Source organism: Chenopodium quinoa, unplaced genomic scaffold, assembly GCF_001683475.1.
Source record: "Chenopodium quinoa cultivar QQ74 unplaced genomic scaffold, ASM168347v1, whole genome shotgun sequence".
Lineage (NCBI taxonomy): Eukaryota > Viridiplantae > Streptophyta > Magnoliopsida > Caryophyllales > Amaranthaceae > Chenopodium > Chenopodium quinoa.
In genome coordinates, this window is record NW_018744988.1 from 2808128 (window position 1) to 2832367 (window position 24240).

At 35.7% G+C, this 24240-nt stretch overlaps 3 protein-coding genes across 5 annotated transcripts; all 3 read right to left on the minus strand.

Moving 5' to 3' along the window:
* Positions 1-4076: 4076 nt before the first annotated feature.
* On the minus strand, positions 4077-8930 carry LOC110706682 (protein MOS2-like). Of its 3 annotated transcripts, none has more exons than XR_002508384.1 (3): positions 7387-8930; positions 6018-6436; positions 4077-4463 (listed from the first exon to the last, which is right to left on the minus strand). XR_002508384.1 is itself a non-coding variant. In XM_021884637.1 (2 exons), exon 1 carries the CDS (start codon positions 8814-8816, stop codon positions 7419-7421), a length of 1398 nt encoding a protein of 465 aa, XP_021740329.1. In that variant the 5' UTR covers positions 8817-8930; the 3' UTR covers positions 4077-4463; positions 7387-7418. The 3 variants fall into 3 exon arrangements, 1 of the variants encoding a protein (XP_021740329.1); XR_002508383.1 differs by having other exon boundaries at positions 6018-6505; XM_021884637.1 differs by lacking the exon at positions 6018-6436.
* Positions 8931-10138: 1208 nt separating this feature from the next.
* On the minus strand, positions 10139-14977 carry LOC110706530 (putative disease resistance protein RGA1). The gene is made up of 2 exons (XM_021884447.1): positions 14299-14977; positions 10139-13164 (listed from the first exon to the last, which is right to left on the minus strand). The coding sequence occupies exons 1-2, from the start codon at positions 14975-14977 to the stop codon at positions 10139-10141; spliced, it is 3705 nt and encodes a 1234-aa protein (XP_021740139.1).
* Positions 14978-15843: 866 nt separating this feature from the next.
* Positions 15844-22788, minus strand: LOC110706686 (serine decarboxylase-like). Its single transcript, XM_021884641.1, has 5 exons — positions 21402-22788; positions 18854-19085; positions 18383-18576; positions 17819-17955; positions 15844-16773 (listed from the first exon to the last, which is right to left on the minus strand). The coding sequence occupies exons 1-5, from the start codon at positions 21766-21768 to the stop codon at positions 16207-16209; spliced, it is 1497 nt and encodes a 498-aa protein (XP_021740333.1). The 5' UTR covers positions 21769-22788; the 3' UTR covers positions 15844-16206.
* Positions 22789-24240: the final 1452 nt, after the last annotated feature.

The window sequence follows — 24240 nt, forward strand, 5'->3', positions numbered from 1 at the left end:
ATGTTAATAAATTCCAAAATCCATTTCGGCGTCCAGTAGCTACAACTGTCTTTTTGGTTGGTACCATAGTAGCCCTTTGGCTGGGTATTGGAGCAACATTACCTATTGATAAATCCTTAACTTTAGGTCTTTTTTAAATTGATTCAATTCTGAAATAACACGACGTGTGTATCTAGGGAATAGTCGCTTCGAAGTGAATTTTCCCTAGATACACCTATTCAAGTCATTTTTTTTTCATATTTTTTTTAATCAATTACGAAATGCTTTTCTAGAGTGCCAAATATTTGTTTTACGTCTTCTATACGAAAATGCTCGATTTTAATAAGATCTTCTTGGTTGTTATTCAATAGGTCCGATAATGTGTGTATATTGGATTTTTTGAGGCAATTGTAGATCCTAGGTGGCAATTCTAATTGGTCAATAAAAGTAAATTTCAATGCTATTTTTTTTTTGTTTTTCCGTATTTCAGTCAATCTATTGTGAAAGGTAAAAAAGGGGAAAGAAACTTTGGGCTAATTGTCCTCTAAATCTAAGTTTTCTTCTTCTGCATGTAAAAAAGGAATCAATAAATCAATTAAATTCCGGGAGGCTTCATAAAGTGCTTCTTTTGGAGTTAAACTGCCATTTGTCCATATTTCGAGAAAAAGCATTTCTTGTTTTTCATTCCCATTTCCATAAGAATGAATACTATGATTCACGTTTCGAACAGGCATGAATAGAGCATCTATCGGATAACTTCCGTCTTGAAAGTTATGTGGTGCTTTTATATGATATCCGCGATTTCTCTCAAGTTGTAATCCAATACACAAGTCAATTGGTTCCGTCAAGCTAGCTATATGCTGTGTATTATCAACTATTTCTACATAAGGCGGCAAGATGATGTCTTGTGCAGTTACACATCTGGGGCCCTTAACACAAATAGACGCCTCACAAGTTCCATATAGATTACTTCTCAATACTATTTCTTTCAAATTCATGAAAATTTCATGTACTGATTCTTGAATACCCAATATGGCAGAGTATTCGTGTGGTATTTTTTCAGATTTTGCACGTGTGATACATGTTCCTTCTATTTCGCCAAGCAATGCTCTTCGCATCGCAATGCCTATTGTATCAGCTTGACCTTTCATAAGTGGAGAGAGAATAAAGCGACCATAATAAAGACATTTACTATCTGTTCTTGATTCAACACACTTCCACTGAAGTGTCCGAGTAGATACTCTTATTTTCTCTCGAACCATAGTAATATTTTACAAAATTGATCATATCTTTGAATCATTTATTTCTCTTGAAATATCTTCAATTGTGATTTCTACACACGTCTTTTTTTAGGAGGCCTACAGCCGTTATGGGGCATAGGGGTTACGTCTCGTACGAAACTTAACAGTATACCGCTTCTACGAATAGCCCGTAATGCTGCATCTCTTCCGAGACCAGGACCCTTTATCATGACTTCGGCTCGTTGCATACCTTGCTCTAACACCGTACGAATAGCATTTCCTACTGCAGTTTGAGCCGCAAACGGTGTCCCTCTTTTTGTACCCCTGAATCCACAAGTACCGGAAGAAGACCAAGAAACTACTCGACCCCGTACATCTGTAACAGTCACAATGGTATTATTGAAACTTGCTTGAACATGAATAATTCCCTTTGGTATTTTACGTGCACTTTTACGCGAATTAATGCGTCCATTTCTACGTGAACCAATTTTTGGTATAGGTTTTGCCATATTTTTTCATCTCATAAAAATAAGTCAACGATATATGGATATATCCATTTCATGTCAAAACAAATCTTTCCGTTTTTTATATCAATCAAATCTTTTAGCAATTCTTTCTAGATAGTTCCTTTTAGTTTTTAGTATAGTAGTTATCCTTGTCGTTGTTTGTGTTTTGGGTTAGAACAAATTACTATAATTCGTCCCCGTCTGCGGATCAGCCGGCATTTTTCACAAATTTGATGAACAGAAGCTCTTATTTTCATATTTTTTATTCCGTTGTTTTTATTTTGAATCTAATTCTTGGAAGAAAATAGGTTTTTGAATATTTTGAATCTCGAATTGTATTCTTATAGAAAGGAGTGTTGAAGTTGAAAAACTATCTAATCGTTCGAATCCTTGTTGCGGAGTCTATAAATTATACGACCTTTAGTTGAATCATAACGGCTTATTTCAATTTTAACTCTATCTCCCGGTAGGATTCGTATAGAACTACGTCGTATCCTTCCTGAAACATAACCGAGAATAAGATCTTCATTATCTAAACGAACCCAGAACATACCATTAGGAAGTGATTCGGTAATCAAACCTTCATGAATCCATTTTTGTTCCTTCATTCCAGACAAAACCCCCTTAAAGTATCAACTAATAGAGGAATGATATTAGACAAGCTGTCTTTTCTCTTTTTTTGTTCACAAATCGAAAATTTTGGATCCAATTCAGATAGTATAGGGATTACCATATATAACATAAAATTTCTCCGCCAATTCGTTCTAGTCGAGCCTCTCGATCCGTCATTATACCTCTAGAGGTAGAAAGAATTGCAATCCCCATTCCACCTAAAATTCTAGGAATTCGTTGATAGTTCGAATAAATTTGTAGACCAGGTCGACTGATCCTTTTTAAATGGAAAGTATTTTTATAAGGGGTTTTCTTATTTCGTCTATGTCGCAGAGTTAAAACCAAAAAGTAGTTGTTTCTTTCTTGATGTTTTCTCGCATTTTCGATAAAGCCTTCTCGTAAAAGTATTTTAACAATGTTTTCGGTGATTCCAGTAGATACTATTCGAACCGTTCCTTTTCTATTCATGTCTGCATTTCGTATCGAGGTTATTATATCAGCAATAGTGTCCCTACTCATGATGAACTAAAATAAGTGGTTCCCCAAAAATTTGATATAATCAACATGCCTTTTTTTTAGTTTAGTATTCAATTTTTAATTATAAAAAACTTCAAAATGAAAGATATATACGTGATACACAATCTCCTATTGTTTTTCAGTCAAATACCCTACTTCTCATCTTATAATACCTCAGGAGCTAATGAAACTATTTTAGTAAAGTTTTGTCTCAATTCCCTGGCAATTGCACCAAAAATTCGAGTTCCTTTTGGATTTCCTTCTTGATCAATGATAACTGCGGCATTGTCATCATATCGTATTATCATACCGTTGGCGCGTTTGAGTTCTTTACAGGTACGTACAATTACAACTCTGATCACTTCTGATCTTTCTAAGGGCGTGTTGGGTATTGCTTCTTTAATCACAGCAACAATAACGTCACCAATACGAGCATATCGGCGGTTGCTAGCTCCTATGATTCGAATACACATCAATTCTCGAGCCCCGCTGTTGTCTGCTACATTCAAATGGGTCTGAGGTTGAATCATTTTTTGTTTTTATCTGTTCTTTCAATGTAAAAATAAATGAAAAAGAAATATTGTTTGTCCAAAAAAAACTTCTATTTGTTTTTATCCAAAAGATCCATTTCCTTTAGGTCTACATTCTTATCCTGAAATAATGAATTGAGTTCGTATAGGCATTTTCGATGCCGCTATTGCGATAGCCCGGCAGGCTATATTTTCGGCTACTCCGCTTATTTCATAAAGTATTCGACCTGGTTTGACAACAGCTACCCAATATTCGGGCGATCCTTTACCGGAACCCATACGGGTTTCCGCGGGTCTTACTGTAACAGGTTTGTCGGGAAATATGCGTACCCATATTTTTCCACCGCGACGTGCATTTCGTGTCATTGCTCGCCGCCCTGCTTCTATTTGTCTAGACGTGATCCAAGCGGGTTCAAGTGCCTGAAGAGCATATCTTCCGAAACAAATACGATTCCCCCGACAAGATATTCCCTTCATTCTTCCTCTATGTTGTTTACGGAATTTAGTTCTTTTGGGGTTATAGTTGATGGTTTTTTTGGAATTCCATCTCTACTACAGAACCGGACGTGAGATACACACGAAATAAATCCTAATTCAAAGAGTGACTGATAGTAAGTTCCAAGGGAAATTTGCAATTACTAGTTGCACCACGATAACAGGTGCAGTACCCCAAGAAAGTCGGCTAGGATTAATTGTGCTTGCAATAGCTACTATAAAGCTGTTTGAAGTATTACCAATATTATGCATAATACGAATAATAAACTTACAATCAATCCTCACAATTATATATTCAGGGTCTTTATCAAGTTCAAGTGGTATGCAACATGGTCATAAATTTGAAAGACAGCGTTGTAAGTTAATGATTACCAGCACCAACAGATGGCCACATAACAATGCTAATGGGCAAAAGATAGCTTACTTGACTCCAAGATATATGGTGAAGTCTCTTCTCAGTGACTCTTATTCCTTGACCTTCAAACCACTTTATGGGTAACTGCCTTGCCTTGTCACCTCTAACAGGTGACAAGCAATATTTTCATTATGCCTGATTCCAAAGGATCAGAAAGCGTTTCTAGCAGCTGAAAGAAACAAACCACTATCAATTAATCGAACAGAACATTCCATCAGATAGCAATTCAGCAGGCACAAATTATAACAATTCTATACATATGAGAGGAAAAGGGTTGTGCTTCAGTGTGGTGACAGGAATCAACAAGGCAAAAATAGATAGCAAAAGATAAGAATGGTTTACGGAAGCTAAACAGACCTGAATGGCTTAAGGTAGCCAAACAGACCTTCCTACTTTCGAGAGGCATAAATTTTCTCCCAACAATATATTTCTCAATGATCTCTAACATTCATTATCTACCTTGACAACTTTTGGATTCCTTCCACCTAAATTTTGCTGATAACAAATTTATATAGCAACAGCTATTATTCCCTCCTGATGACATGCGAATTAGTTACTAAGATGCTGCTGAGCTGGTCTTCCCCTCTGGTAGGTGATAGTCACTGGTGATTTGGCTTGGTGCATAACAGAGAAAGCAACTATCATTATGACCACGTAAGCCAAAATGAGCATAGAAAATAGAACTGAATTAGGAACGTCAATAAATGACAGCAATGAGCTTTATGATCATGCAAATGGAAGTGAAAATGAACACCAAGAGGGAAGAATAATGACAAGTTACATGGTGATTGAGCGTAGAACAGAGAACCAGCAGCTCTAATCTTGCAGCTAAGGTGTTTCTTGCTGGTTTCACTTTCCACTGAATACCCCACTCTATATTGGACTTGGGATATAACATACTTAGGGGATCCATAAGCTCAGCCACAATAAAATGGTATTACTTCTTCCCCAAATCCTCATCTTTATACAAATTCACAAGCTAAGCAGATTTATTTCCTGATTGCAGACATCACTGAGTAGGCTTGCAATCAAACATGTAGAAAGTATCTTCCTAAATTCTAGATCCTAAACATCAACTAAAGAAACTTGGGAGACCTGAAATGCTCAAAAAAAGATCCTAAAGTTAAGAGATTCTACTATATGCTCTATATCTTCCAATATATGCCCATAAAGGGTGGCATATAACTTTGATATTCACAAATAAGAAAGTGATATTAGATTGGCAGCAGTAGTGATAGCCAACTCACCTTCAAAAACAAGGATATACAGATCTAACAAACCACCATTAATTTCATAATACACACAATAGCATAAACTTAGGAAGCACAAAAATTTCTGAGACGAGAAGTTTCCCCATTATTTTAAAACCCAGATCATTTTCATTCTTATTTTCAAAACATATCTGCCTGCAAAACCTAAGCAGTTTCCATGCTACATACGTATAAACTGTACTATACACCATACTATGCTACCACATTAAAGCCCTAAAATGTTTGAAAATGAAATGCAGAACACTGTGTGTGGGTGGGTGTGTGTGGGCGCGCATGTGTGTCTGAGCACTTGCTATGAAAAAAAGGTAAAATCTGGGGAAAACTCAGAGCCTCAGAGGTAATTGGCAATTTAATCAGAGAAAGACATCACCAAATTCAAGGACAAATTCTCAATTAAAAGTACAGCAATTATATCAGAAAAATTGAGGAAAGGTACGAAAACAAAAAGATACCTGATTAGCATCAGGGCATACAGAATCAGTGCATCTAGAAGGGGTTGAAGTTTGTAATGCCAATGGCATTACATAGGCCTAATTCAAGGCATTTCCCCATGCCATTCCAAATGAATTCCAAATGCAACTCTTCAAAGACCTCTTTGTTCAAGCCGGGTCTATAGTTGTGAATAAAACCGTAAAACACCAAATACAAATCCACGTAGTCTATCCCCAAATTTCTGTTCACAGTTAGTATTAACTCCTGCAGGAGCCTTCTGGACATCAATAAGCTACGTTTTAGCAGCAACAGGCTTTGCTGCTCCTTTCACAGCTGGTTCTGAACTAACATTGGCTGGAGCTTTAGTAAGAAGCAGGCTTCAGAGCTTCAATGCTTCCAACAAATAGCCCAAGGAACTCTGTCCACTTCCACAGTTCCACTGCTGCCACCATATCCCATTAGTTATAAACTCCTATACTTACCAATTGTTAACCACGGGATAGAAACGCTGTAAAGTGATATCACAAGATGTTCATGAACAAGCACAATGAGAGCAATTTTTTTTATTTTTTTTTTCAAAAAAAAAAACAATTGCTGAACCAGTCAAATTTCAAAAGCAACTGAAGGCCTATGTAATCTTTGTTTCAACTATAGGCATTCATGGCCAAAGGTGGAAACTGAAACACTTGAAAGGAGGGAGGAAGATCTCAGGAGGGAAGAGGGGAGGTGATATTGGTGCCAAACTTGTATTAATAAGCTAATTACAGGCATCCGACTCAATGCAACTATTTGTTAGACCATTCAGTGATTGGCTCGCCTCTCTAAGTCAACAAAGGGTGTTAAGAAGTTTTTAAAACACTTTACGTGCTTCAACCTTGCAGAATATTCCTGTTAATGTATAACAATAAATAACATTGTCTGGATCAATTTCAGACAAACAACACAGAAACTGACTGCTCAGTGCTCACTATGAAAATAAAGGGTCTTCTCCATCCACAAGGAAGAGACAAGAATAAAGATAAATCCAAATCCATCAATCAAAGTCCACAAAAGAGTTTCATTGGGAAAATAAATTCAATGCAATTTCACAATTCTAATATTATTAAACAAGTATAAACATTTCAAGATCAAGAGGTCAGATATTAATCATGTATCTACATGTTTTAGACAGAACATTAGAATTATTCATTGGAGTAAAAGCATGACCAATTTCAACAAAGTACTAAACAATGCAATAGCCACAAAGAGCATCTTATAACAAATCACTCGAATTTTCTAAATCAAGCATCACAGTTTCACAATAAACAATAGATAATGTGTAAGATACTTTGTATAAAACTAAATAAGCCACAGCTACAAGCCTTAAGTGAAATGTGCCTGGTATATCACCTTGTTATACTAGTTCAATATGGCATCCATAATCAATAACCAATATCGCTTGGGTCTCCAACAAATTCAGCTATTTGTTCAAGCTGCACATGAATCAGCTCGTGTGTATCAGCGTCTTGAACTACAGCTTTTTCCCTCTCAGAATCTTTCTCAACAAGACTGCCATATGTACCCTTGTGCTTTCCGAAAAGAACAAGAACAGGACCACCTCGTCTAGGAAGAGCAGTTTCCAAAATCTCCTGTTCTACTCCCTGAACAATCTCCCTACCATCATCCATTGTTATATCACAGGTCCTGGCTCCAACTGCATCGATTACCACACCCTTCTTCAAATAAAACTTTCCTCCTTTAAACGACTTGCTAACAATTCTGACCCTAATATGACTCCTAAGCCAAGAAACTCCACTACTACTAGTCCTTTTCTCATCCACCCGCACCCTGCGTTCACTCTTAACTTCACCAACATCACCTCTCCTACCCTCATTTCTACCTCTCTTACTTTCCTTTCTTTCACTCGACGAATCTCTACTCCCCTTCTTATCACTACCCCTCGAAGATTCTTTAGAACCTTGAATCTTCAACTCCTTCAATTCCTTCAAACACTTATCTTCCTCCAAAGAACCCAACTCAGCCACTTCATCCACTCGAACCTTCACTTCCTCATCACTACGCGAAAGCCTCAAAAACAACGAATCACCTCCCGGTAACACCTCAATAACTCTACCCTTATACCCCATCTTTCTTCCACCAACAATCCTTACCTCTTTCCCAACCTCAAATTTTCCTTTATTCTTTTTATTCTCATCAACTTTCCCAGGAAGCACATTATCATCAGTAAACCCTAACCCCTCTTTCGCGGTCCGACGTTTATACTCAACAACCTTGACATCCTCCTTAGCATTTCTCCCAATTCCCATCCCTTTTCTCCACCCATACCCAGCTAACAAAGCTTCCCCAAAACCCTCAACAGGAACCTCCTCAAATTGATCAAAACCCTCATCTTCAGGCAACTTATCTAAATCATTCCTCAATTTCTTAAGCATAATCGAATCAATTGAATTAGGAACATCAAATTCAGCCTTACCATTAACCGAATCTTGGCGCAGATTCAACCCATATGAAATCTTCGAATCAGCTTCTGGGGCAGCAACATCAGCTTCGTTTTCAACTTCAAATTCAAGGGGTTTTCCTTCGGAGTGAATTGGGGGTAAATCGAGATTCTTCATCTTCTTGGCGGGACGCCATTCGTTCTGTTTCGGGGGAATCACGACTTTCTTGGGGCCTTTTTCTAGGATTAGGGTTTGAGAAGGGTTAAATTCGGTGATTGATTCACCATCAATTTGGGGTTTTGGGGCTGAATCATTCTTGATTTTGGTGTTTGATTTTGAAGAAGATTGGTTTGATGATACAGAGAAAGAGATCTTCTTCATGGTTTTTGATGGAGGAGAGATAAAATTCTCTTGCCTGAGTTATTAAGGAGTAACTTTTAAAAAGCCAACACGTTGAAAGTGTTACTGTTTGGCCATAATGAGCTGAGCCTTGTTCGTAAATAGTTTGTCAAGACAATCTCAAAGTCTTATACTTCTAAAATTTATACAATCACTAAATAACCCAACCAACTTAGAATTATAATACTACATCCGTTGTTATGTGCAACGATTAAACATACTATTTGTAAAACATATTCTCTATGTCCTTTTATTTTTACCCCATTTGATTATAAACGGTGTCCAAGACACGTATTAAAACGTTTATATCTTCATTTTCATAGTTGGAAAAATTTTAAAAGTTGATATTAATTAAATTTACAATAAAACGAATCAAACAAGATCTCACACAACTATATTTCCTTTTGTAGAACAATGACAATTTATGGTCAAAGTTTGAAAAGTTTGACCCCCCAATTTGGCAATGGTGCAAAAAATAGTGACAGGAGTAATACAAAGGATATAAAATATATTCCATAACAATTCTATCTTATCTTAACATAGTTCAAGCTTGGCTCACTCAAAATTTGGTTATAGCTCAGTTCGTGGTGGCTTGACTATGGTTAAAATTCGACTCGACATCTTAATAACGAGTTGAGATGAGTTTTACCAAATTCGGATTGAAAAGTTTGTGAATAAATTCGATAATTTATTTCCATACAAAAAAAATATTATGTATGTATTATAAACATAAATATGATTATCATAGATATCTTTTTTTTTACAAAAAAAATAAAAAATAAAAATTGTCATAAAATACAATTGTATAACTTATTATTGTGTTTTGTGTAACACAAATTCTTATACTCGTATTTGCTAGCCACAGCGTGTGACTTGTCATCATGAGAATTACTTCGTTAATGTTATTGTAATATCCCTTATGATTACTTAAACGAATTTAACTTACTACTCATACTAACAAAATGCATATTTTTTTCAAGGAGCTAATATGATAATTAAGATACTTTTTAGTTAAGCGCGTTTGAATGGGAGTAATGATGGGTGACCTCTGGGGAATTTTAGAAGCGGTGTGGCCAGCTGTACACAAGATGGACTGTTTGTGTAAAATTTATGATAATTATATTTAGGACAATTTACATAATTTTTTGTATGGAAAAAATTAATCAAAAATCTAAAAATTATCGAAAATCTAATTGTATAAAGTTCATAACAAGTCTAAAAACAGAAGTTATGGACTTATGGTCCTAAAAAAACAAAAATCTTCTTGTATAATGGATAGTCTATTACATCTGAACAAATCATTCTCATTCATTACTTTGAAAAATGTTATCATTAAAAACAATATAAGAAATATGTGAGATGTTATGCCATTTAGGGCCATCTTTGGCATATCTTTCAGTTAGCAGTGGGCAGTCAGCAACATCTAGATGCCAAAACTCAGTCAGAGACAGCATGGCTTGTTTCGAAGGAAGAAATTTCAGATTCTTGCATTTGTAAAGCGACAACTCCTCAAGCGAGGACAGATTGCTTATCCAGTCTGGAAGTTGTTCCAATCTATCGAAATTCCATATAGACATGACTTTAAGGTTGCTAAAGAGTTGGATTTGTTCAGGTACCAATTTGATATTTGGATAACCATCCAAAATTAGTCGTGTAAGGCTGATGGATTGGCTAGTGAGGCAAGGGGCATTGTTTGCGAAGTAAGTTTTGACCACATTTTCGTCTTTAAAACCACCAATGCTCAACTCCATTAGAGATGGAAGATGTTGCAGTGCTTGCAGTATGGAAGTTGTTAATTCTCCTGCTTCGTTAACCCACAGCTCTTCGAGACCAAGCAACTTGCTTAAATCTGTTTGTGGACCTTCTATTGATGGACATTGCTTTATGTTTAGTTCCTTTAAAGATGCACATTCTTGCAAACTAGTTGAAATATTTTTTAATCCGCTGCATCTGTAGATATTCAGCTTACACAAACACAATAGGTCCCGAAAAAGATCATCAGGAAGTGAAGCTAAGGCAGGACATTCTCTTATGTCCAAGGTCTTTAGAGATGCTGGCAGTCTATCAGGTAAAGACTCGAGTTCTTGACAACCCCATATACTCAATTTCTGTAGGTTTGTATGGTTTGATACCTCCTGAGGCAAGCTCTTCAATTTTAGTATCTCACAAACTTCTAATGATGTGAGACTGCTGCTGTATTTGACAATGTCCAAGGATTGAGTACCGGGAAATTCTTGAATTCTTAACCGTTTCAGGGACTCAAATTTCAGGGCCGGTATTATCTCCAGAAGAGGGCAATTCATAACCTCTAAAATTTCCAAGAAAGGAAAGGTTATTGCCCCTAGTGTTGGAGATGGCTGCATCCATTCTGTCAGACTGTCAAAGTTCCAGATCTGAAGCTCTCGTAAAGCTGGAAATAGTTTTTCAATTTGCCTGTGAAGATCCTGATCACTTACATAGAAGTGATCATCTATGCATTCCACAGCTAATTTATCTAGATATAAATACTTAAGAAATGGCAACTGACCGAGTGTGGGAAGAAATCGACATCTTCTGCAATCCACGAGTTTTATTGCTTTGAGATTGCTAAGAGGTACTATCTTACTTCTTGGTGCCCCAAATTTAACAGCCATCTTCATCATCCATATAGGAAATTTTTCGGCATTGTAGCCAACTATAGCCAGTGCTATTATACCTGGGTGAGGTTCAAGGCCTGTCAGAACTTCCTCATCAGTATCAGTGTTGTTGTCTACTCTATTACCAGACCAAACTAGATGCAATCGTAAAAGCTTCACCTTTTTTCCAAGCTCAACTTTTCTTGCTTCAGCTTCACTCTTCACATATTCAAGACCTGAGATAGAGAGACCGTCTCTAGCTTCATGTAAAGAGGCTAATTCATCAACAGTCCATCCTTCTCCATCGCGCAATGCAAGATCAGGTAAGGTCTGCAGGCATGTCAATTGTTGTAATCCTTTAGATGCAAACACACTATGATCTGTTGTCATAATGTGTCTTAAGTTTACCAACTTATGCAGTTCATTTGGTAGCTCTGTTAGTTCTTTGCAGCCGGTAAGTTTCAGAGTTTGTAACTGGTAGAGCTTAGTGATTGACTCTGGTAACATTTTGAACGGATTGTTTGATAAGTCCAAATACTTGAGAAGCTTCAACTTCCGAATGGAAGCTGGTACCACCCGAAGGCCAATCCCATCAATCATTAGAGTTCGTAGATATCTAACTGTTAACAAATTACCTGGCAAACCAGCCCAAAGATTAATCGTTCGTAGTCTCTTTGTAGAAATCTCTGCAGGAATGATTTCTTGAAACGCATGTTGTACACTAAACTTGCCTACTAAATGTCTACACTCAATGTCACTATTCGGCTTTGCTTCTTTGTTCCATACCAACAAGTCCTTACGCGATACATACACTGCTAGATCATGCACCAAATCGTGCATCTTATAAGACAAAATCCGTCCTGTTTTCTCACTTTCTTTTCCTTCCAAGAACAAATTCTTTGACAGTATTTCTAAAAACTCCTCACCAATCTCCTCCATTGTTAAGCTTGTTTCGTGTTTGTGAAGGAAGCCTTGCGCCATCCAAAGAGCAATCAAATCACCTCGTTCCATAGGGCAATCTTTACGAAAAATTGCACAATAAGCAAAACATTGCTTCAATGACAAACAAGGTAAATGATGATAGCTCAACAATATCGAAGGTAGGATATGATTTTTAGCATATTCTACATGCCATAGCTCACTTTTCTCTATTTTCTCCCACTCATACAGATACTTCTTTGACTCGAGTGATCTTCCAATCATTTTTATGGCTAATGGAACACCCTTACACTTCTCAACAATCGTCCTCCCAACTTCTTCAAAACACGGAACATTAAGCAATGCCTCACTAGCTCTAAATTGCTGCGTGAAAAGAGCCCAACTTTCCTCATCTGATAAACCTGTCAACAAGTGAGTATGTGCTTCGGCTTCCATAGCAACTTCGTTGCTACGAGTAGTAATTAAAATCACACTTTGAGCAGAATTCCCAATTCTCTGCAGCAACCGGTGTAGTGAGCTCCACATATCATCATTTTTGTTCCATACATCATCTAAGACGAGCAAGAATTTACTCGATTTAATCTCTTCTTGAAGCTGATTTATAATTGCATGTGTTCTAGTTAAGTATGCTTTTTTTGTAGGACATTCAACCATCTCCTTCAAAACTCTTTTAGCATCAAAATCTTCTGACATTGATATCCAAATTCGCTTTGCAAAATGCCCAATTATTTGGTCATTGTTGTATAAGCGCCTTGCTAAAGTAGTCTTGCCAAGACCTGTAAATAGTATAGGGTAAAGTATATATCAATGTCTATATATTGTAAGAATCTGCATCATCATAGATTCATAAATTCATTGATAGTCATTAAAAAAAAAAGATTACTTAACAAATGTTCTATCAACTAGTTGTTAGAGTTATTACTAAACATTAACATTTTGTTTTCATCTCTGAAACCAAGTTATAAATCATCACATTAAATTTGTAAATCGTCTCTCATTAAACAAAATGGATGTATATTAAAGATTTGATTGTCAGATGTGAATTGAGGAAAATTTGCAATTCGCAGCCATTTAAAGTTCGTATTTTGCAAATTGCAGCCATTTAAAAAGAAAATTGTAAATTGCAGCCCAAAAGTTCATATAAATTGTAAATTGCAGTCCGATTCAACTTTTTCATCGGTTTACTAGTTGGAAAAATCTCCGATTAAGGTTTTAGGGGCCATTTTAGCCTTTAGGAGTCCGAATTGAGCTCGGAATTAGTAAAAAAATAACGCAAATATCTCATTTGCATAACAAAAATGTATTGATTTGTGGGAAACTATAAATTTAATCAAATAAATCAATCTGAGCCTAAAAAGTAAAGGCCTTAAAGAAGTTAGAATGAACATATTAAAAAATCGCTCTTTCTACTTAAATTGGACTTTTTTGCTTCGCAACAAAAAAGCAAAAAGGAAGAACATTTAGGCCCCATTTGGTTTGATGTAAATGTGTTTCTTAGAAAATGATTTTCTCAATTGATGCGGTTCTTGGAACCGCATCATCAATTATTTCCCACTTTCATTTGTTTGGTTTGGGAAGGGGTAGAAAACAATTTTCCCAATGATAGAAAGTTATATCTTTAATGATGAAAAAACTTTTCCTTTACAATATAAGGGAAACAACATTTTCCTCCTCTCCTTTTTATTTCCGTCTCATTCATCCATCCACACATTCCCACTCCTATTTTTGATTTTTCTTAAACTTTTCTCGTATGCAACCAAACAAAGAAGAACTAATTTATAATTGTGATTTTCCTTGAAAATATTAGTAGTATATCAAACAAAACCGGGCCTAGAGACAAGAGAAATTCATTTAAACAATTACAATTGGAATACAAATATGAGAGTGTGTGTGAAACAAAGAGAACTTACCCCCAATTCCAACTATGGCCTTAACACACAAGCCAGAATTACTGTTATTTCCAGGTGATGATGAACAAATCATTTGCAGTAACTTCTCCTCATCAATCTTCCTTCCAACAAACTCAGATCCATCTTCTACACCCGCATTTCGACGAGCTTGCTTCAACATACAATAATATTCATTCATATTATCATCATTATAAGTTGATGTACGTGCATCCGTTGCCAACTTCACCGCTTTAAGCCCATAATTTTTAGCATCATTTTCAAGCTCATCAAACTTGGCAAGGATCTCGGTCACCTTACGAGTCATCCGAAAACGGAACTTGATTCGATTCGATCGCTTAAACATCACATTGTGGAGACGTAAACGTTTCCTCGATGCGTTACTATTTATCTCGAGTTTCCTACGGAGGATTTCATAGGCGTACTCATCCATAATATCTTGCGCAAAATAGACGACATCTTTGATATTTTGTAGCCAACAATTTACAAGTTGGACTTCCATTTCTTTCTTGGCGCTTCCCATGTCATTCAAAAATGCTAAAATGTAATTTAATTTTGAGTTGAGTTTTCGTAGGTGATCCTTGAAACCCCAAGCGAGGCGTAGCTCCTCTAATGGTCGAGTCGCCACTAATTGTATCATGGCTTTTGCAGCCTCGATTGCTATGGCTTCTGCAACCGCCATCCTGCTCGTGTTTGTGATTGACCCGATGTGAATGCAAGAAACAGGATAAGTAAGATGTAAATTTGTGTTTTGGTCATATGATTTTGGTTAAGTATGACTGAATTATGAGCTTAATTAATTAAACTTGCAAGTAGGAAGGAATGAAAGATGTTGGAGACCCATGTTTTTGCCACTTTTGTAGACAAGTTATGTATCACCACTCACTAGTCACTACTTACTACTTGATTAATTGTTTAAGTATGTCAACTTGAACCCATTTGTATAAACAAATCAAACAATTAAAATTGTCAACTCGACTTATATAATATGTTGAATTTTTTGCCTATTAAGGGTCTGTTCTCATTGACTGAACTCAGCTGAACTGAACTGAACTGAATTGAGCTGAGCTGAACTGAACTGACTGAACTGAACTGAAATGAATATTTTATAAGAGAAGGAAATTAGGAGCTGAGCTGAAATGAACTGAACTGAACTGAGCTGAGCTGAACTGAATTGAACTAAACTGAATTTCAACGTAAGAGAACAAAGTCTAATACTGCTTATATGGTCTACTACTAGTCATAAACAGGCAAACATAGTAGATTAATATTAATTAAATTACTTTCTTCGCACCAAAATAAAAGTTCATTTATTCACCTTTAATTATTCAAATTATAATATATATATATTTTTTAATACGTTTAACTTGTAACTAAGGAAACTAACTACAATTAGAATTATTCAACCTTGCAACCAACTATACGGCTACACCAAACTTGATGATTGGCAGATAGGATTGACATTATATAGGAGCCCCACTATTATGTTTTTGCTATTTATATTCAATTAACTTATATAAATATTGTCACTATTCAAAGCTAGCTGTACAGTGATTAACATGAATCTATTATCTATATCAACTATACATGTATGTAACATAATGTTGCTAAATTTTTGTGAAACATAAATAAATATAAAAAAAAAAAAAAATTCTATTATCTGTAAATGTAAACTATTGGACGAATAATCCTTGCATACAACAATAATCATACTATGTTCAAAAAAAAAAAAAAAAAAAAAACAATAATCATACTAGGTATATGTGTTCATGTTTTTTTACCTCAATATTCTACACATTGTACAATTATTATTTTTTTTATTAAACAAATAGCATGATAAATGAAAATGAAAAATAAATAATGGAGTATATCTTAATACAAAACAATCAAATTAACAAGCAGATTAAATTCTCACTTATGCAAAGGGCAAACACAATTCTCTTTGCCAATATCAGAAGCAACACAAGGAGGTTGATTTTCACCGTCTTTTAACCAATTCGAACGCTTCTCAACTAGCTCACTTATGAACGTATCCAATTTCTTGATTGTAACATTAGGCATCACGACAACATGAGCTATATTCCCTTGACACGAGAGCTGCCAATATCGAATTATATCCTCATCTTGAGGTCTTTCGAACACCACGGTGTTGCTTAGCCTATTGAGCATGACACTAAGGCCGGCCTCTTTAAGCCGGTCTTTAAGGTAACGTGCATTGTTTAGGCATTTTTGTACGTCTTTCTTGAATCCATTGTATCCTTTGCGACTCAATGCATACCATAGGAAGATGGGGGCGTGACCGTTCCTACTTCCCATGATTGTAACATCCCTTGATGCTACATACTCTACATTGCTAGATAAATAGTTAATGTGTTCCCTCCTTACCATTTGAACACCACAAGGCATCGGGCATCCCACGAATTTGTGGCCGGAAACACTTATACTATCAATTGGCTTCTTGAATGTGATTTGCGGTGCCTATTATTTTTGAAGAAAACACAAAATGTTATAATAAAAATTCAATAATTTACAAGAAAGTTGAAGACAAAGGTAAAATTGTTCAAGGGTTATTAGAAAAGATTGATGTAAAGTGTAGTATTATGTCTTTGTTCACTTCACTTGATTTTTAACTGAAATTATTTTTACTTAACTTAAATAAATGCATAATAAATTTTTACTGAAATTAAAATATTGTTATTGTTAAATTAATTTTACGGATTCAAAGTTATTTTTTACTAATTTGATATTATATGGTTTTAAAAAAAATTGATATTATATATGTTCGCTTAATTAAGATATTAATTTTTACTTATTATAGCTTATTTTTACAGAATTTAACTTATTTTAATTTGTTGAACATAGCCTTTATTTATAAAAATAAATGACCCTTTTTTTACTATTTTTTTTAATAAGATGTAAGTACCAGGGCATATGTATGAGCTTTCGCAAATTGCATATGTCCTTATTTAAAGGTCCACAAATACATTGCATTGTATGAGACAAAGATATATTGATATAAATTAAATTATGTAAGCATAAGTTCACAAGGAATCACAACATAGACACAAAAAACGTCCCCATTACCAATAAAAAAAAAAAAATCTTATTCCATAATTGATACTTTGTATAATATATAGCAGTTGTCTCTCATATGATGGTTCTAATTCAATACGGCATTAATTTGGCGCAACCCCTACCAAAACCCTCAATTATGATCAATTGTACGTACGTCTAGCAAATCACAGCATTTTGATAATAGCTACTGTTTGTTGGATGACATTAATATTGTTTCCGTCTCATACTAGAATTTGTCTTTTAACACACTTTTTAACAACTGTACTGTAATCATGTGAGTGTTGTAATAGTGTCTTTACTAGAAACGTGTAAACCTAAGAAAAGGATGAAATTGGCAAGACAATATATGCACATTTAGGATCATGAATGTTCAAAGTTATTTCAACTAGAAACATGAATGTTAAAAAATGGCAATAATAAAAATGATTTATAAAGATAGTTTACTTACTCGATTTAGAAATGGCAGCATAAGACCAACCAAGGCTCCGTCGCAATGGATATAGAACCGATTACGAGGGAAGCCACATTCTTCAAGAGTTTGTATCACTAGATCGAGATCATCAATAGCACCTTTTACCGTAGTACCTATAACAAGAGGCCACAAATTGGTCATAATAATCACGTGCATTATGAACAAAATAAATTCGTAATTGTTAATAAACCAACTCAACCATCAGCTTGGTGTGATGGTTGAGACCTAGAAATATGTTTTATACTCTATCACGCCCCCCTCACATGAGAGCGCTTTAGGTTTAAAATGTGGATGCAACATGAGTTCTCTGCATATCCTGCGTGAAATATTCCACTTTAAAATGAGAGGTGAATGTGATTTGAACCTGTGACCTTTAGTGGCTCTAATATCATGTTAATGGACCAGTAGTTCAACCATCAACTTGGTGGTTGAGGCCCGGGATTATGTTTTATAATACTCTATCAGTAATAACACATATTCCATTAACACTCTCAAAAGAAAATCATGAACATAAAGGTTTTAATGAATTGAATGTATTACCTATGGTAATATTCATGATGGCAGGTTTATCTTTGTTCTTGAGAAGACTTGCCTTTAAATCGACACAATCAATTTCGCCGGAAACTAACGTCTCAACCTTAACACAACTCATTCTATACATACGCGCAGCTTTAAAGACTGAGTAGTGTGACTCTTTAGAAGCATACAAAATTCCATCAGGAAACATTTCTCTCCTGAAAATATTTCATGATCAATAAGATCAATTTATCACTAAATAAACAATATTAATTAATACTAACGTCTCGCATGATTTTACCACACTTAAACGGAATTGAGATATTGTTTGGAGTGTAATTAAGTGGGTCATGAGCATTAAATAAGAGTAAAAGAACAACTTTAACCAAAAAAAAAAAAAATCAATTATAGTGTGTTGCAAATATTGTGACATTTTTATTTTAGGTCAGTGTTACAAGTATTATAAAACGGAGGATGTATGTTGCATACACTTACCCTACAAGTAGGCCATGAAGGTTTCCTTCAGTTCCACCACTCGTAACATATCCCCAATATTCACCCTTATTGATCTCCCAAAGACGAGCAAACCAATCTAATACACCTACTTCGAAGTCCCTCGAGTGCACACCATAGTTGCCCTCAATAAACGGATCGCCACAATTGTTAAATGAAAATCGTTGCAATCGATCAAGATCGTCATAATTATAGTCCATATTTATTTGATATCCTGCGTTAAATGTTAGTTACAACTAAATGAGCTTTATATCTAATGATTTAGCTGCGAGTTAAACCGAATAATAAAAATGGAGAGTATACTTAAATAATCTAATGTGATAATAAACTAAACTTAGCTTAGCCCTAAACTACATAAAAAATAAAATCCACTTTGTAATTAATAATGTGGATCAAACTCAAGTTCAATTATGATTTTAGTTAGGAAAACAGACATTGCTAGGAAATTATCTCTATGATATTTAAAAAAGCATAAATTATTCACACAAATAATTTTTTATTTATTTTTAATCACTTATTACTGTACTAGCTAGAGATACATTATGTTGTGTTGTACTACGAATGTAGAATGTTTGATATAGTTATTAGGAATTTTTGACAATTACCACTAGGGGTGAACATGGTTTGGTTTGGTGCGGTTTGAGTCCAAACCAAACCAAACCGCAAAATACGGTTTGGTAAATTTTTCAAACCAAACCAAACCATATTAGTATTGAAACCAAACCGTAGTAATACGGTTTGGTGCGGTTTGGTTTGCGGTTTATGATGAGATGATTTTTTTTTTCCAAAAATTGTCAAATAATACTTCACTAATTTATAATAATGTTTAAATAAGTAGCCCAAACGGATTAAATTGTACTACAAAGTTACAATAAAAATATCAAGTGCTAACACATAATTAAAAATAATACATAACAATAAAAGATATTCATATGAGTACTACATTATAGTCATTAATTATAGAGTATTGACGATATAATTTTTATCTATTTTTCATTGTTTTTTATTTATTCTTTAATTTTTTTATATAATATAAAAAAAGTTTATTGAAAAATTATATAAATATTAAAATACGGTTTATTGGTTTACGGTTTGGTCTTGTTTATATTTTTTGCAAAACCAAACCAAACCATAAACCATATTTACAAAAAAAATCGAGACCAAACCGTAATTTTATAAACCGTAAACCAAACCAAACCGTTAAAATACGGTTTGGTCTGGTTTGGTTACGGTCCAGACCAAACTGTGTACAACCCTAATTAGCACCTTCTACTATGTTCATTTTAGCAATTACCACCTTGTATTTTTTTTTTTTGAAAATTATCACCTTCTATTTTCAAAAACATCAAAAGTTACCACCTTCTCCACCACATGACGTCATGTGGGCCCCACCCTTTACCTTTCCCTCCTATTTCCCTCCCATTTCTTCGATTCTCATCCCTCCTCTCACTTTTTTTCCCCCAATAAAATCAGAACACTTCAATTCACTCCTCTAAATCCAAATTGACGAACAATTATTGGTGGTTGCTGCAACATGACAATGATTCCCAAAAGAAAGGTATGTTGTTCATCTTAATTTTTTAATTTAGGGGTTTTCAATGTGTTTTAGGGTTTATGATTGTAATTTTGCGAATCAAATTAACAACAAATTAGGGTTGAAATTATGGTTTTGCGAATCAAATTAGGGATGAGGGTGTTCAATTGATGAACTAATTGACAACAAATTGTGAATTATTACCTGATTGAAATTACGGTTTTGTGAATCAAATTAGGGGTAAGGGTGTTCAATTGATGAACTAAATGAGATATCCTAGCTTGGTCCCCCTTCAACAATGACGTTTCCAACCCAATTGTACTATGATAGTGCGCCTGGAACAAGGTACGATTTTGGGAAATTTAGCAACTATTTTGACCAAGAATTATGGGGGAGAGAGAGGATGTGACAATAGGGAGTAAATTTTCAGAAAGTATTAGCTAGATGGGTGAGGAAGAATTGATTGCCATTAATGGTGAAGGAGAGAAAAGAGAGACAAGGGAGATGAGAATCGAAGTGAGGAAGGGGAAATAGGAGGGAAAGGTAAAGGGTGGGGCCCATATGATGTCATGTGGTGGAAAAGGTGGTAACTTTTGATGTTTTTGAAAATAGAAGGTGGTAATTTTCAAAAAAAAAAAATACAAGGTGGTAATTGCTAAAATGGACATAATAGAAGGTGGTAATTGTCAAAATTTCCTAGTTATTATAGCTATGATACGGACTTTGTATTGTCTTGGATAATTTTGGACACCCTCTTAAATGTATATATCCCTACTATGATTTGATATAAATCTTTTAGGTAATCATTTAGTTAATGTGTGAAAATTAATTTATACACTGTGAACAATAAGAAATTTCAACTCCCTTAAGCCTATACTAATATGCATGCATGGTGCAACCATATCATAGATCATGAATCAAATAACATGCCCAATTAATGATAAAAATAATAGAAATTAAAGTAGAGATCGAAATAAAATATATATGTTGTATCACCTAAATGGTGTTTGGTCCTCTCAAGCCATCTCTGCGTGTATCTTGCCAAAACAACCTTCATATAGGCCTCCGTTTTTCCGGTCAGCTCATCGTTAGCCTCGGGTTCCTTGATGTCAAGGCAACAAGGGGTGTGCATATTCTGGCTTGGAGCAACCTCTTTCCTTCCATTGCCATTGCCACTTTGCTCCTTTTTTTGCTCAACAACATTATTGTCATTAATGCCTAGAGAGTAAGAAACAGCAGGAACTAACTCAAAAACCAAACTTGTTGGGCAAAAATCTTGGTGCAATGCTTGTGATTCAGCACAAACCACGGTTGGCGCCATTTTTTGCTCTCTTTTATTCAACGTAACATCTACATTATTCATCTTAGAATGACTTTGTACTATTTACAAAAAAAAAAAAAAAAAAAAAAAAAAAAATCATAGTAATAAGTACTAATAAGCTATTACTAGTTGCTAGCCATGTGAAAATTAAATTTATTATTAGCATAAAACGAAAAATATAACACCTGAAAACATACCTAGCTAGGTTAAGATTAAAAAAAAAAAAAAAAACGTGAACGAATTCGTATAATATAACTTATAAGAATGTATGTTATTTATAGGTTATATGTTTCTAGCTTTCTAATAAGTTTGTATTACAATTACAACTACTTGACCAATATTGAAAGGTACATATAAACGCTAACTATTAATGACATTGTTGAAGGCACCACAAAAGTTGGATAAGCCTTCAATGACCAGTTAAGGTGTGATTATGAAATTGAGCTTTTTTACTTATTTATTTTAAGTTTTTAACAAATTCTAGTATGACACTCAATCTTATTCTATTTTACTTTTTTTCTTTCTCTTTTCTATAAGCTAACAACAATAAGCTTCAATGATCGGATATGGTTTCCTCTAAAAAAAAAGATTTAATTTTGGTAATGTGACGAAATCAATTTGGTGTTTAGACTTTAGAGAGCCACAAGAGATTAAATCTCAAGATATTTTAAAACCGGGAAGCTCTAAACAATTGACCTATCCCTCAATTTATTCTTTTTAAAAGAAGACTAAGTGATATATTCCGTTCTTTATAACTTTATAAGTTTATAAATATACCTTTTATAATCTTAGGGTATGTACTTTATACCTTTCGGGAATGTACCTTATACTTTTAGAACATGTACCTTACGTATATATGATGTGCACATTAACATTTCATTTTTCCAAAAAATTATTCATAATTATTTTGTTCATTTTTATCATTTACCTCAAAGTTATGTGCTATGTACCTTATGAGATTCTCATCGTAAGAGTAGGTCTCATGTTAAGATGGTTCTCATAGGAACTTCACCCATGTATACAAACCATAATTTGTTTGGGGCAATATTTGACTATTTGTAATTGTTTGGGTCCAATTTAGTCAAAATTGGGCCGGAGCACTAAATGATCCAATTAAAAGCCCAAGGTCAAGGTTCAACTCTCCAATTGCTCAAAAGTCAAAAGTCAGCCCACAAAGTAAGCCAATTGGGCTAAAGCCCAACCTCTCCAAGTATGACAAGGTATAAAAGCCATCATATTAACACATTCAAGGGGACATCACATATACATTGATATTCCATTTCATATGCTCATTCTTGCATTCAGGAATATTCCACAAAAGCCTCAAGCTACAAACTCTCTTGCATAGTGTCTTCCTTTTACACATTGTACTGACTTTAGCATCGGAGGGGCCTTCCTCGGAAACACCCCCGAGGCTAGTTTACGTGTGTTCACTGTGCAGGAAACCTTCGGCCCAACACAACTTGGACCGAATCCAGTCTTCTCCACTTCAGCGGACCTTCGGCAAGGTCCCATTGTTTTCAACCGAAACAATTTGGCGCCGTCTGTGGGGAAGACTTTCAAAAATCTTTAAGCCAAATTCCTAACCAAGATCATCTTGCAATTATCTTAGCAGCCATGGCTAAGAACCGCAAGAGCAAAAGCCTCCGTCAAGGAGCGGGCGAAAAGCCTAAAACCCCTACACCATCGCCCTCGCCGGACCGGAACTCTCCCAAGGGTGCCGGCTCGGGGGGAGGATCACACAAGGAGGATTCCCTATCTCCTATAATGCATGACTCTCAATATAGGCCGGACCACTCTCGGTCTAGCAGGGGTCAGTCTGATCATAGGACATATTCAGTGTCCCAAAGCCAACCATCGGCTGCACGGCCTCATTACCACACTCGGCCGGGGACCCCTTTGACGGGGCCCAGTTCGGAAGAGGTGGCAAGAGCGCTGGCAGTACTCATGGAGGCAATGAGGGCACAGAATATGCCACCGCCTCGTGATCAAACTCCTCCGCATACCCGGCATCAGCGGAGGAAGTTAGACCATGACGGTGGGAAGCTTCCTTCCTTCCGGGAGCTGGAAGAGTGGGAGGAGGATTCTTGGAAAAATGAAAAACAGAGGAAAAAGAACTCTCAATTATTTAAAGGATCCTCATCCTCAAGACCAGCAGCGCATAAGAGCAGCAGCTCAGCTTCTCGGCCAAAATCTACTCGCCGGGAACCCGAGACTGCTCGCAGAAGCGTCCTTGACCGACTCGGCGGCCAGGAACCGAGCGTGCGTAGTCGCCTCTCGTTCCCTGCAGCCGAGGCCCAGACTTCCCAGCCAGGGACGAAAACCACTCCTACCTCTCTAAGAGGGCGGAGCGCGGTCCCTTCGGCCAGGAACAAGGGCAAGGCCATTATGCTTCCCGCTAGTTCACCATTCGAGCAATGGATACTGGAAGAGCGCGTACCCACGGTTAAAATACCGTCGCATATCACATATGACGGGACCACGGATCCGAAGGACCACGTGGCCTCGTATGAG

What these genes read in the sequence shown, in the direction of transcription:
- LOC110706682 (XM_021884637.1), bottom strand. Translation starts at nt 8,816, where the DNA reads ATGAAGAAGATCTCTTTCTCTGTATCATCAAACCAATCTTCTTCAAAA.
- LOC110706530 (XM_021884447.1), bottom strand. Translation starts at nt 14,977, where the DNA reads ATGGCGGTTGCAGAAGCCATAGCAATCGAGGCTGCAAAAGCCATGATA. An exon ending in GGCCATAGTTGGAATTGGGG is followed by an intron (nt 13,165 to 14,298) that starts GTAAGTTCTCTT and finishes TACTATTTACAG; the next exon opens with GTCTTGGCAAGACTACTTTA.
- LOC110706686 (XM_021884641.1), bottom strand. Translation starts at nt 21,768, where the DNA reads ATGAATAATGTAGATGTTACGTTGAATAAAAGAGAGCAAAAAATGGCG. An exon ending in CATCATGAATATTACCATAG is followed by an intron (nt 17,956 to 18,382) that starts GTAATACATTCA and finishes CTCTTGTTATAG; the next exon opens with GTACTACGGTAAAAGGTGCT. An exon ending in TGCTGCCATTTCTAAATCGA is followed by an intron (nt 16,774 to 17,818) that starts GTAAGTAAACTA and finishes CAAAAATAATAG; the next exon opens with GCACCGCAAATCACATTCAA.